General features: G+C 42.6%; 2 protein-coding genes across 3 annotated transcripts in view; one reads left to right on the plus strand and one right to left on the minus strand.

Moving 5' to 3' along the window:
* ACSL5 (acyl-CoA synthetase long chain family member 5) overlaps positions 1–13959 on the plus strand; it is a 48829-nt gene that overhangs the window by 30510 nt on the left and 4360 nt on the right. For both annotated transcript variants that reach the window (XM_032607925.1, XM_032607923.1), the window contains 14 exons: positions 1515–1579; positions 1700–1801; positions 3411–3510; positions 4833–5011; positions 5776–5808; positions 5897–5948; positions 6751–6824; positions 7149–7226; positions 8327–8461; positions 9565–9699; positions 10225–10320; positions 13021–13093; positions 13372–13460; positions 13744–13860. In XM_032607925.1, coding sequence (XP_032463816.1) covers positions 1515–1579; positions 1700–1801; positions 3411–3510; positions 4833–5011; positions 5776–5808; positions 5897–5948; positions 6751–6824; positions 7149–7226; positions 8327–8461; positions 9565–9699; positions 10225–10320; positions 13021–13093; positions 13372–13460; positions 13744–13860 — 1328 coding nt within the window. The remainder of the gene's footprint in view (positions 1–1514; positions 1580–1699; positions 1802–3410; positions 3511–4832; positions 5012–5775; positions 5809–5896; positions 5949–6750; positions 6825–7148; positions 7227–8326; positions 8462–9564; positions 9700–10224; positions 10321–13020; positions 13094–13371; positions 13461–13743; positions 13861–13959) is intronic.
* Positions 7256–13959, minus strand: part of ZDHHC6 (zinc finger DHHC-type palmitoyltransferase 6) — a 29011-nt gene continuing 22307 nt past the window's right edge. The window contains exons 12-13 of the transcript XR_004346144.1: positions 9834–9980; positions 7256–7751 (exon numbers count right to left, since the gene is read on the minus strand). The gene's annotated coding sequence lies outside the window, so the exon portion shown is untranslated. The remainder of the gene's footprint in view (positions 7752–9833; positions 9981–13959) is intronic.

Here is a 13959-nt window from a genome sequence, read left to right on the forward strand (position 1 = left end):
GACAATAAATATAAGTTGTAAAAATATTGATGGCCAATGTGTGTGTACATGTGTGCTCCTGTATGTACTCGTATGTGTGTGTGTTCTTGCAGTTCTTTATGAGTCTCAGTATCTCAGAAGACACGCTCATACAAACGGGCAAAGTACGTTACCAGATAAAACTTAACAAATGAGGGAAAAGGCCCCACTTTAATAGCTGTTAAAGAAACCTAGACTAAAGTAATAACTTCTAATTTTTTTTTAATTTTATTCATTTATTTATTTATGTTTGGCTGCTTCGGCTCTTAGTTGTGGCCCACGGGCTCTTTTCGTTGTGGCGCGTGGGCGTCTCTCTAGTTGTGCGGGTTTTCTCTTCTCTAGTTGTGGTGCACGGGCTCCAGGGCACGTGGGCTCTCTAGTTGTGGCACATGGGCTTAGTTGCCCCACGGCATGTGGGATCTTACTTCTCTAACCAGGGATCAAACCCACGTCCCCTGCACTGCAGGACAGATTACCACTGCACCTCCAGGGAAGTCCCTAAAGCAATAACTTTTAAAACCTATTTAACCAGAAGACATATTAAAAAGAGACTATTTAGTGTCTATGACTTGATATATTGCTGGTTGGAGAAAAGCAGATTGTCACAGCTGCTTCACCAAGCAATGTGGTGCCAAGTACTAAAAACCTGAGCCGTGTGACCAACCATCCTCACTCCCAGCCGCTGCCACCCTTCCCAGCACAGTTATTTCATTTTAAATACTCTATTCTAAGAAAGTTTTCTAACTTTGAAATGATCAGTTGGAAAATATGCATCATACCATTACCATTACCAAGACTGAGGTGTCAATCTTGGAAACAATCTCAATGTCCATAATGAGATAAATTCAGCTATACAGTAGAACCCTTCATAACTTCGCCATAATAAGGCCATTGAAATCTCTACAGAGGAGAAATAATTACAGGGGAATATTTATATCAAATGGGGGAAGGAAGCAGGGTACCAAAATATACATGTGGAATGAATATAACCCTGTAGAACTATCAAAGGAGGTATGAAAGAAAACATCAGCCTTAACAATGGTGTTTATGTGACGAGATTATTGATGCCTTGTATTTTGATTTTTTCTAAATTTTTATGAACACATATTTCTTTCATTGTAGGGAAGCTCAATCCAAGATTATCCGATATGGTCTATTAGTGTTTACTTGTGGGCTTTTGTTTGTTCACCTCATGTGGGCTAGTCCATACTCATGGCTTTCCCCAAATGCCTGTCACCATGGGGGTCACACATTCCAACATGGAACCACCCTTGTTTTGTAGCATTTCCCAAGTGTTTCGAATGTAGTTTGCAAGGCTCCCTCTGCCTTTGAGAACTGAGTACTTACTGCGTTTGAATTTCCTTGGCACATAAGAGAAGCTCGCATCTTTACTGGATTTATCCTTTGTGTCTTGTCTCTTCCTAACCTCCTTTAACCTTCTCTGGTCCAAAGAATTTGCAACTGGAGCTGATTTTCATTTAATGTTATGTTTTTAGACAATGGGCCTTGCTTGGGATATAGAAAACCAAACCAGCCCTACAGATGGCTGTCCTACAAACAGGTAAGTCAGGCCCATGATTTTGGATAAATTCTTTTGCTTGTGTGGTTATCTTGAGCTAATATGATCTCTTTTGGGTCTTGACTGCTTTTTTCTCTCTCTCTTTACGTCTCTCACTTGTAGGTGTCTGATCGAGCAGAGTACCTGGGCTCCTGTCTCTTGCAGAAAGGATATAAGGCATCACAAGAACACTTTGTTGGCATCTTTGCTCAGAATAGGCCAGAGGTAACCATCCTGAAATTAACTCAAGGAAATGAGTCAGGGCTACATCTAAAGACTTTAAACCCTACCCCAATCCAGCACTCTGACACTTGCTGATGACTTATCAAAGCTGTTTAAAGACCTCAGATTCTTTAAATATTGTTCCACTTAAAAGTTACAGTGCAGGACTTCTTTAATCCTGGTTGAATGTCTAGTGCTATTTGCTAGGTGACTGGACTTCTCTTACATGTCTCCCGTTATGTGTCATTTTAAGTCAGTCTGTTGTATGAAGAAAATAAGGAAGCTATGAAGGACTGGCAAGTAAGAGCTTGAGGATGATGTGGAAAGGGATGAGTTTGTACTAGAATTGGAATTTGCACATTGTACGTGAACTAGCAACCAAGGCATCCATTGCTACTGAGACCAGCTGTAGCCATCTTTCCACAGTGAGCTGAAAACAGATTTTAGACATTAAGATGATTGGAATTAAGCTTATCTTCAAGTTCAAGTTAAGTCATTAGACCCAATATCCTCAGAGAAAGCCTTTGTATGTTTCAGAAGAGTTGGATGACATGTGCTCACCTAAGCCAGTTGCTTAACTAAAAATCCAAGAGGGCCCTGGCTGCACTTTTAGGTGCATCTACATACTTTATGTTCATCACACCCAGCCTCAGTAAGAAGAGATATCCTTGACTCTAGTTCAGGAACTTAACACCAAACCTAGTATCTTAATCTGCTAGGGCTTCCATAACAATATACCACAGACTGGTGACTTAAACAACAGAAATTAATTTTCTCACAGTCCTGGAGCTTGGAAGTTCAAGATCAAGGTGTCAGCAGGTTTGTTTTCTCCTGAGGCCTCTCTTCGTGGCTTGTAGACGGCTGCCTTCTTGCTGTGTCCTCCCATGACCATTTCTCTGCCATCCCCTGTGTTTCTTTCTCTTCTTATAAGGACAACAGTTATATTGGATCAGGGCCCCATCCTTATGACCTCATTTAACCTTAGTTACCTCCTTAAAGGAGCTATCTACAAAAACAATTGCAATGGGGTTAGGACTTCAACATAAATTTTAGGGGGAACACAATTCAGTTCATAATGCCTACACTGACATTCAAGGTCCACCATTAGCAGATTCCAGCCCACCTTTCCAATTCATTTCCTGTCACTTTTTATGCTTTCTGTTATGTACTTAGTGAAGTCATGCGGTCCTATCTTTGTTCATTCACTTCCTTCTTCCTTGAATACCTTCTCTGCTTCCATCTCCATGACCAAATCCTACCTGTCCTTCAAAGCCCTGCCCAATTTCCATCACTTTTCCCAAAGCAGTCCCAGATAGCCCACCCCACCCCTGAGTGTGACTCTACCTCAAGACTCCCTAATGCTTTCCATAACACTTATGGATAGAACTTACTACACTCTCCCTTTGTTGTCTCTGTACCTATCTTATCTTCTTTATTTAATTATATTTTATAGCATCAGCAGTGGCAGTCCCTAGGGCATCACAAAAAAGGTGATTTTTTTTTTTTTTTAACACAGAGCCACCAAATAAGCATTTGTTGACAAAATGACTGAATTAGCACATTTCCTTTTCAAAGCGTAAGCTAGTCCTTATTTGAACTTCTCTCCATACAGTGGGTCATCTCTGAGTTTGCTTGTTACACGTACTCCATGGTAGCTGTCCCCCTGTATGACACCTTGGGAGAAGACGCCGTCATATACGTTGTCAACAAGGGTAAAACTTTGCTATTACATTTTTTTTTAACATCTTTATTGGAGTGTAATTGCTTTACAATGGTGTGTTAGTTTCTGCTGTATAACAAAGTGAATCAGCTATATGTATACATATATCCCCATATCTCTTCCCTCTTGTGTCTGCCTCCCACCCTCCCTATCCCACCCCTCTAGGTGGTCACAAAGCACCGAGCTGATCTCCCTGTGCTATGGGGTTGCTTCCCACTGGCTATCTATTTTACGTTTGGTAGTGTATATATGTCCATGCCACTCTCTCACTTCGTCCCAGCTTATCCTTCCGCCTCCCCATGTCCTCAAGTCCATTCTCTACATCTGCGTCTTTATTCCTGTCGCTATTACATTTTAACTTGATTCTTTCTTGATGCTGAGTAATTCCTCATTATCTGTTTTTGTTAGCAGACTTAGAATGCTGTGGCCAGAAAAATGCTCAAGTCTCTCTTGTCCTGTAGTACCTATGATATAATTTAGAGGGAAGTTACAAAAAGCCCATGAGGCAGGTATATAATCAGATAGAAGTTTCAATGAAATGCTTCAAGGTAGCGTAGTATGACAATACAGTTTAGCAATAAGACTACTTTTGCTGGCAACCCTGGATGAAAGGCCACAGTTAGTGAATAACTTTTTAATTGACTGTATCACTGTGAAACTACTAGTTTAATTTCCTATTCTTATAAATCGAAGTCAGTATAGCTCACCGGCAGGTACCAATGTCCATGCTGAGTCTGTGGACCAAATTACCACTGTTAGAGAAACAAGTTCAAGTTCAATGGGCAAATAAGACATATACTAGATGTTACTTTCTGTCCCAGAACTAGTAGATTAAGTGAGTAGATCCATTTGAACTATAGACATAATCAGAAGTTTTCTATTTGTGTAAACAAGTATCAAAGCAAATGCTAACATTAAAAATCATAAATGCTTGTCTGCTAGAATCCCACTTGCCTCCTCCTTTACCTTCTAATCCCTCCTCCCCTCTCCCCTAGGTAAAACACATTGGCAGGACCACATCTACATGATTCATACACGTTGTCTGTATTCTTAAGCAGAAGGAATTTTGTGGCTCCTCTAGAAACTATAAACTGTTAAGTGCATGCAAGGAAATTAAGTGCTTCTGTTTCAATTAAGCTTATTTATTATCAGTGGAATGTTTCAGATTTTATACATTACAAATCTGATTTACAGACATAATCTCCTTTGGGGACCCAGTAGCTTTGAAATTTTCAAGAATCTCTTCCTCTTTGCAAGACAATCGGGTACACAGCAAAGCAGAAGGGTAACCCCCGGCCCTATTTCTGCTTTCAGCTGAAATCGCCACGGTGATCTGTGACACGCCCCAAAAGGCATCGGCCCTGATTAAGAATGTGGAAAAAGGCCTCACCCCGGGCCTGAAATTGATCATCCTCATGGATCCCTTTGACAACGACCTGAAGAAGAGAGGGGAGAAATGTGGAGTTGAGATCTTATCACTGCTTGATGCTGAGGTATGGGTCTGAAAGTCAGCTCACAGCTGGAAGGCTGGGCTGATGCTGTGGGCAACTTGCAGGACTTCTACACAAGGGAGTAAGCTGTTGTTCTCCGGGGTGGAAGGAGAAGAGTAAATTACACTCATGCTGTGAAGCGTTGGGAGTCATTTCCCCAAGACAACTCAGCGGGTGAGGAAGGTCTGTGGTCAGTGTGCACAGACTTCCAAGTAGAGGATTTATAAATGCAGAGGCTAGGTGGCAGTTAAAGATACGGTCCTGGAGCCAGGCTTCCTAGGTTCACGTTCCAGCTCCACACCCATTAGTTAGGTGGCCTTGGGCCAGTTGCTCCACATCTTCCTTTCCCCCTCTGTAAAATGAGGATGAAATAGTTCTTACCTCACAGAGGAGTTGTAAAGGGTTATATGAGAGAAAATAAAGTGCTCAGGACAGTAATATAAAGTGTAGTAAGCCTTGAAATGTTAACTGTTCATTTTATTCAAAACGATTTAGCAGTGGTCCTAGAAGACTGAACCATAGGAGTCTGATGGGAAGTTTGGACATTTGGGATCGGCCCTCTTGAGTTGATACTCTAGAGAAAACTTATACTCTACCCCAAGGCTTCCATTGTACCTGAATGTTGCCTCTGGGCCTGATGCAGGTTGGAATTTTGGTTGTATTCCCACAGAGGTGTGCTCAAGCAAAAGGGAAAGGGAGGGCTGTATTTGTCCTAAGTCTTCCCAACTCAACTAATGTCTTTCTTTCTTGGTTTCCTGTTCATGCAGAATTTAGGCAAAGAGAACTTCAAAAAACCTGTGGTAAGTTTGTTTCTGCCCAAATTTGATTCTTTCCGTATTCAACTTCCAAAGCTCACGGTAGACTAAGCCCTTGTGCTTTCCCCTCCAGCCTCCTGCACCAGAAGATCTGAGCATCATTTGCTTCACCAGTGGGACCACAGGTCAGTGCCCAGGAAGTTGCCCCAGAGGCCCCTGGTCAGCCAAAAACATGGCTTGAGCCACTGACCACTAGTGGGCTGGTAAAAATACCCTACAATAAGCCCTATCCATAGGGGCTTATAATCTAAGATTTCTGAGTACAGATGCCTGCATAGAAAAACCTATGCATAAGCAAATAAATTTCACTGAACACAGTGGGAGGTGTTTACATGCTATGGAATTCAGGGCTCTTAAAGGTGGCATCAGAAAGTCAACTTTATCCCCCAGCCCAGACTCTCTCAAGTTGACATCACTGGAGTGGTTTCACTCAATCAAGACAGCCCGGTGGTAGTTCTACACAGATCACTCTGTGTCCTCTTTCTCCCCTGTATGTAGTTACCTAGCTATTAGAACTCAATAAATTTTAACATGATCCATGATGATCTAGAAGTTATATCCATTCCACTGTGCCCAGTTTATAAAGTGATGGCTAGGTAATGTTGTTAGATCTGAAGTCTTCAACATGAAAACGGCACGGGGAGGGGGGCGGGTTACTTGGCATTTTCTTTCTGACTGTGTTGCTGTCTGTGACTGTGGCTATGCCCTGTGTGGTAGGACAAGGCTAAGGCTGCCATCAGAAGTAGAATCTGTGGAGGCATCAGTCATTCATAAGCAGAGTCATACACTGTTCATACAAAAAAACACAGTGACAGGAGAAGCTCTCTGCTCCCTGGAACAGAACCAATCGAATGTAGCTTCTCATTTCAATGCCAAAGGCTACCTATTAGCCATTTAACAGATCTTCCCACCTCTTGTTTCCTACAGGTGACCCCAAAGGAGCCATGTTAACCCATGAAAATATCGTTTCAAATGCTGCTGCTTTTCTCAAATGTGTGGAGGTCAGTGGTCACTTGAAAAGGAGGCCCTCGTTAAAATGGGAATCTGTCATAAGATTTTAAAGTCAGAGGAGGCAGAGGGGGAAGAAACAGGTTGAAGGCCGGAGTGTGGACAAATACTGGTGCATCTTTGCCTAGAGTTTTGCTCTTTTAGGGTCACTGCAGATCTCTGCACTCGGTGCAGTTAGGGCGCCCCTTAGAGTTGCACAGTGCACACCTGTACAACTGTGTGCAGCGGTCCTAGAAAGAAGCAGCGTTTAAATCTTCTTTGGAAGAGAAAGTTGGCGTTAATCCACTGTTGTCTTCTTTCCATTTCCTGATCTATAGCATACTTTTGAGCCCAGTTCTGAGGACGTGACCATATCCTACCTCCCCTTGGCTCATATGTTTGAGAGGGTTGTACAGGTAAGGATCCTATATTCCTAGCAGGTATGTGAAAAGAAGGTCCTGACTTGCTAGTCCCACGTTTATTCCAAAGGCAGCTCTGCAACATTTACAGTCTTTGCTCTAATGTGAAGGACATGGGCAGGGAGTTGGCATGGCTGAGTCTTAATCTTGGCATCACCCCTAACCTGCTGCAGAGCCTTCTCTGCTGAGTCTGTGTGTGTCCCACGGAGCAAATGCTTCCTCCTGCCTTCACACAGGGTGCCTGCCAGTCCAGGGAGCTCATAGCCGGGAGCTTACTATCTACCCTCAATTCTGAGCAGGGATACGAGGCATTGTTTTTTCTGTTTTCTTTTATTTGGGTTAGAATTTTTGAAAAGACCTAGGGTTGGAGAAAAGGAGTTCCCCACAGAGGGGTGGAGAAGGAGCCTTGATCCAGGTAAGGTGTCCAGAGTGTTTAAGGTGGAGCCGTTGAGGACCGTGCAGCAACTGGGGGGAGAGCTGGCCTTCTGTGAGCGGACGCCAAGCTTTTAGGCTACTCTGAGGCTGATTGGAGAACCGAAAGCAAAAACACAGGTGTTATTAGGCGTGGAAAATCCTCTCTCTGATCCCTGCTTAAATACCTCTTCAACCAGCTTATCTGTTGATGCATGAAATGCCAAAATGGAAGATTCAGTTCCTTGGGCTAAAGTGTTGATATCTGATTAATAAAATATCAATTCTAATAAGCATATTTTTTCACATTTTACCATTTCTGAAACTGAGATGGTCTTACAATTGTAGGCGTGTTCTAGTTTGAGTGGCAGTGTTTTTTCTTAGTGCTACATAAGGAATGGTCTCTTACAAAGGATGATGCCTTAGACCCTCACCCAGAGCTGTGGGCAGAGTAGGGCTGGGCCTTCAGTCTCACAATCTGTCTTACCTGTCCCGCCACCTCAGCAGAAGTGAGTTTCCATCTTGCCTAGGGGGTAGGGTCTCAGAGTTCTGGGTACCTGAAACTTCAGGGGTCGGGTGTCCTGTCCAGAGAAAAGTGCCCATGGACCTCCTCAATTCTGTTCCATACAGACCCCACCCAAAGTGGTCCTTTGGCTCTGAGCTCTGCTCTTTGGTTTTGTTTTTAGGCTGTTGTGTACTCTTGTGGAGCCAGAGTTGGATTCTTCCAAGGAGATATTCGGCTGCTGCCTGATGACATGAAGACCCTGAAGCCCACAGTCTTTCCTGCGGTTCCCCGACTCCTTAACAGGGTCTATGATAAGGTGCTAACCTTGCTTCTGTTGGGCTGGCCCTGAGCTGCCGGAGCTGTCTGGGGCTTAGGCCTGACTAAAGCTCTTAGGAACTCTATGTTACTAAGAAACGTGCTCCACTTCTACCCCCAACCCCTACCAGCATCCACTTATAGCCACACGTACAACTGCAGCCATGAAAGACCATAACAGATGAAACTCCCTCTCCTCTGGATGAGATTACTTGGATGTGATCTGGAAAGAGATTAATTCAGAGAGTTGGGGAGCCCCTCAATATTCAGCTGACTTACTGGTAAATTGTTACTCTGATTTCATAACACTTACTGGTTTAGTGTGCTTCTTGCTGAGGTGCCAGGCCCCACGGTAACTATTTCAGATGCGTTCCACCATTTAATTTCTACAAAAGCCCAGGAAATCATGCCAACACTTACAATCCCTAACTTACAGATGAGGAGACTGAACCTTGGAGGTTAAATAACTTGTCCAGGGTCAGATCTACTAAGGAGTCGGGCCAGAATCCCACTGCCACATAACAGTTTTAGCTGTCATTGATCACTGCTCTGTTTTTCATTAAGCTTGGCAAAATGGTGATTTTTCTAATCCAAGCATTTCTCTTGCCTTCATTAGCTGAGATTCTTTCATAAAGGCATGAAACTTATTTGATTTTTTCCTTTATCAGTCTTCAAAATAATGAACTGGTACCCCAGCGATCTTCAAAAATGGCCAGTGGGATGTTTTCTTTGTAATGTTATGCCACTACATACATACATATGATACTGAATCAAAAGTCCTAACAGTGGTACCCAATCAGCTGTTTAATCAGTACTCCCAGGTAACTTTGGTGTAGATAGATGCTGACTACCTTTTGAGGACATGCTATCTGAGTTGTCAAGGTTGTTTGCTAAGGACAAGGAATTTGGAGGAGCTGGAGCTCTGTGTGTATGTACTAAGTTCATTTCTTTCTTCGTGTGGGCTCATCATTATTCAGCACACCAGTGCATGAATAAGAGCCTCTTCCTTATGAAGCTAGGAGGCACTATCTCTTGCTCACTGATGAATGGCCTTGGTGAGTATCTCCAATAGGTTTCCAACTAAGAGGAGCTGTCACTCTGCAGGTACAAAATGAAGCCAAGACACCCTTTAAGAAGTTCTTGTTGAACCTGGCTGTCGCCTGTAAATTCAGTGAAGTGAAAAAGGGTATCATCAGACGCAACAGTGTCTGGGACAAGCTCGTCTTTGGAAAGATCCAGGTACGTTGGGTAGATTATGGATGGAGCCAGGTAAGTATCTGGGCTGCCCACTGACTCAGCACACTTTGCTTTTCCTTTGATGGTCAAGCATCTCTTTAACTGGAGAGCCTTTTGCACTTTCTGTGTTCACTCACCTTTTGAGATCTCTCTTGGACAACTTTGTCACTAAAGGGATTTGGTCAAAAAGCAGAAAGTGGATTTTTCTTGTTCTAGCACTTTCATTCTCTTAGGTGGTCTGTTGAGGTTGTAGGTAATTTGAAGGGCCCAAGAATACAAATTATCTGAGGAAATCAAAAAAAAAAAAAAATTGCAGGTCTGATCCCAGCTATGGATGGTGGTGACAGTAATAGCTAACATTTTAAGTTCTTTTCTACAATGCTGGACCCTATTCTAAGTGCTGTGTAAATTAACGAGTTTAATTCTCATGACAACACCGGGTAGGTAGGCTGTTCTACCCATTTTGCAACACAGGAAACTGAAGCAAAGGGAATAGTCTTCAGCAGGTCTTTTGTGTCTATTAAACAGGAAAGCCTGGGCGGGAAGGTTCGTTTCATGGTCACCGGAGCTGCCCCCATCTCCTCTCCTGTCTTGACGTTCCTCCGGGCAGCAATGGGATGTCCGGTAAGCCAAGCACCTTTTTTTTGATGATAGCTTATTTCACTTTTGCACAAATAAAGCTATTTAGATAAAAATGAAAACACAGACGAAAAGTACCACAGAGAAAGTCAGCCAGAATCTCAAAATCAAGAGAAAATACCCTTCCAGTCACTTCTTAATGCACCTGTGTACAGAAACCTTTACACAAATGGCATCAGTACTAACAAAATTTTGCCATTTGCAGCAACATGAATGGACTTGGAGGGCATTATGCTAAGTGAAATAAATCAGACAGAGAAACACAAATACTGTGTGATATCACTTACACGTGGAATCTGAAAAAATACAACAAACTAGTCAATATAACAAAAAAAGAAGCAGACTCACGGATATAGAGAACAAACTAGTGGTTACCAGTGGGGAGAGGGGGAGGGGCAAGATAGGGGTAGGGGAGTAAGAGGTACAAACTATTAGGTATAAGGTAAGCTACAAGGATATATTGTACAACACGGGGAATATATCCAATATTTTATAACTATAAATGGAGTATAACCTTTAAAAAACAGCATCAGTTTTCTAAAATACTTATTAAACAGTGCCCATTAACATTGCTCCTTGTCAAATAAACATCATTTTAATGGTTTTGTAATAGTTTATTGAACGTACCCAAATCAGTAGTCTCCTATTGATGGACACTAGAGTTGTTTACCACTTTTTTTTTGTTATTATAATCAAGTGATAAGGATACTTGTGTATATTTATGCAGTTATCAATTTAGGATAAATCCTTACGAGTGGGGATTATTGGGTTAAAGTATATGGGTTTTTTACATGTTAATGCAGATTATCACACTTCCCTCCAGGAAGGTCTTGTCTTTTTTATGCATTAATGCAAATAATGCACAAGTCCTGATATCCCCATATTCTTGCTAGTGCTTTTTCAGTCACTTAAATCTTAGCTGACGAGATACATGAAAAATCTCATTGCAACTTTGTTTCTTTTATTAACACTAAACATCTTTTCTACTGCTTACGGGCACTTGTATTTCTTTCATGAATTACTCGATTACTTACTTATAGAAAAATGAGCAAAGGATAATTTGGTTCTCTTTCACCTTGCTTCCTAGGAGTTCTTCGTATGGTCATAAAATCAATCTTTGTTGTGTTAGAACTATTTTTCCTAGTCTCACCTTTTTGTACTATGTATTGCTATATAAAAGTTTCAAATGTGTATGTAGTCAGTCACCTTTTCTATGTGGCTCTATAATTGTTTAGACAGGCCTCCTAACCCTCAATATTGCATAAATCTGTTTTCGTCCAGATCTTCTGGTAGCCTTACGGTTTTACTTTTTTCCAAGTAAGTCTCTGCTCCACCTGGAATTTAGTAAATGGGCTTGAGTACAGATACACTCTCATATTTGTTTTTCCACAAACAGCTAAGTAGTTCATTCATTCGGCCAACATGCACAACATGAATGAAACAACGGCCTAAAAGAGAAAAACAAATACTGTATGCTAACGCATGTATATGGAATCTAAAAAAAAAAAGGGTTCTGATGACACAGACGTAGAGAAAGGACTTGAGGACACGGGGAGGGGGAAGGGTAAGCTGGGATGAAGTGAGAGAGTGGCATGGACATATATACACTACCAAATGTAAAATAGATAGCTAGTGGGAAGCAGCCGCATAGCACAGAGAGATCAGGTCGGTGCTCTGTGACCACCTAGAGGGGTGGGATAGGGAGGGTGGGAGGGAGATGCAAGAGCGAGAGGATATGGGGATATATGTATACATATAGCTGATTCACTTTGTTATACAGAGAAACTAACACACCATTGTAAAGCAATTATACTCCAATAAAGATGTTAAAAGAAAAAAGGTTCTGAATTGATGCCAAGGTCAGAGTTCCTCTGGTCTTTCAAACTAGCATCCTCCTGGCCGGTCTTAATACCTTCCTTTCCCTAAAACCAATAGGTCAGAAGGTCCTATTGCCACACCCCTCCCAGAAATGCCTTCCTCGCCTTCTCCACCAGCTCTGCCTATGACAGGCCATAGCCCCACTGCAGCCCATGCACTTACGTCCCCACATCCCCTCTCCAGTCAAGATTATCCTTTATACCAGGAGCGGGCAAACTGCAGCACAGGCCAAATCTGGCCCGTTGCCTGTATTTATAAGTAAAATTTCAGTGGAACACATCCATACCCATTTATTTACATATCGTCTACTGCTGCTTTGCTGCTACACTGGCAGAGATAAGTCGTTGAAATACAGACCAAGTGGCTCACAAAGTCAAAAATACTCACTATCTGGTTCTATATACAAAAAGTTTGCCAACCCGTTCCAAACCATAGCTATTTCCCTTAAAAAATGCTACTCACTTTCTTCAGCTCCTTCAGTAGCACTCCATTGCCTTGGTTCAAGTCTGATTGCCATTGGGTTGCCCATCACTCAATGAATAACTTGCTTTTTTCCATCAGCCTGAAATGCCACATTTCCCAAAGTATAGTAAGTTTCCATACTTAGGTCTATTTCTGGACCCTTTTGGTTTTTGAGTGAATCCACAGTTGTAAAGATTTAGCAGCTCAGGCATAAATTCAAGGTATTAGGACACTAAGTGTCCTCCAACTCTCAGAGACCTTGCTTTCCTCATGTCTTGCCATAGGGCACGGCCGGCTCCTGCTTTATCTCGAGTAAGTCTCAAAGCCCTTCTTTGGTTTGCGCAGGTATATGAAGCTTACGGTCAAACAGAATGCACTGCTGGCTGTACAATTACATCACCTGGGGATTGGAAATCAGGTAGGTTCTTTGTCAACTGGGCAGGAGGTTCAGTGGTTGGGAGGAGTTCTAGATGAACTGGGACGCAGGCGTTTAGATAACCTCAGTGCTGTGGATGAATGTGGCAGATGCCAAACCTAAGCTTTGGTCCGGGGCTTCCTATCTTGGCTCTCCAGCACTGGTGCCAGATGACTTTTCAGTTTTATTCCTTTAGAGTCAATCCATAAATCTCTCTGAAATATGGCTGGGATTATCACCGTTTCGCGGTACCCTGGCTGATTCAGTACGGTGTGTTTTAGGCCACGTTGGAGTCCCCATTGCTTGCAATCATGTGAAGCTGGAAGATGTGGCTGATATGAACTACTTTGCAGTGAACAACGAAGGACAGGTGGGTAGGCTGTGCCGGGCAGTCATTTTCAGACAATCATAGTGGGGACATTTGCATCAGAAAAAGCACACAATTGTGAACAGGTTTGTGTTTGATTCTATTCAGAATTTTAGCAAGGAATTCAGTGTCTCTGAGCCTAACTTTCCAGTCCCCACAATGGGGATTAAAATCTGGTGCTCTTCATACATTAGTGGAAAGCATCAAATGATTCAAGGTGGTAGGAAAGTAGGTGTTTTGCAGCAGACTTTGCTATTGTCACCACCTTGTACCATCTTATGTGCAGATCTGCATCAAGGGCACCAATGTGTTCAAGGGATACCTGAAGGACCCTGAGAAGACAGAGGAAGCCTTGGACAAGGATGGTTGGCTTCACACAGGAGACATTGGCCGCTGGCTCCCGGTGGGTGTTGCTTCAAAACTTCTGGGAGTCCCTACAGAGGAAAATTAGGTGACTTTTCCAAAGAAGAAGTGTAGTAGTCTATTTTGTTGTTGTTGTTGT

Source organism: Phocoena sinus, chromosome 16 (assembly GCF_008692025.1).
Source record: "Phocoena sinus isolate mPhoSin1 chromosome 16, mPhoSin1.pri, whole genome shotgun sequence".
Lineage (NCBI taxonomy): Eukaryota > Metazoa > Chordata > Mammalia > Artiodactyla > Phocoenidae > Phocoena > Phocoena sinus.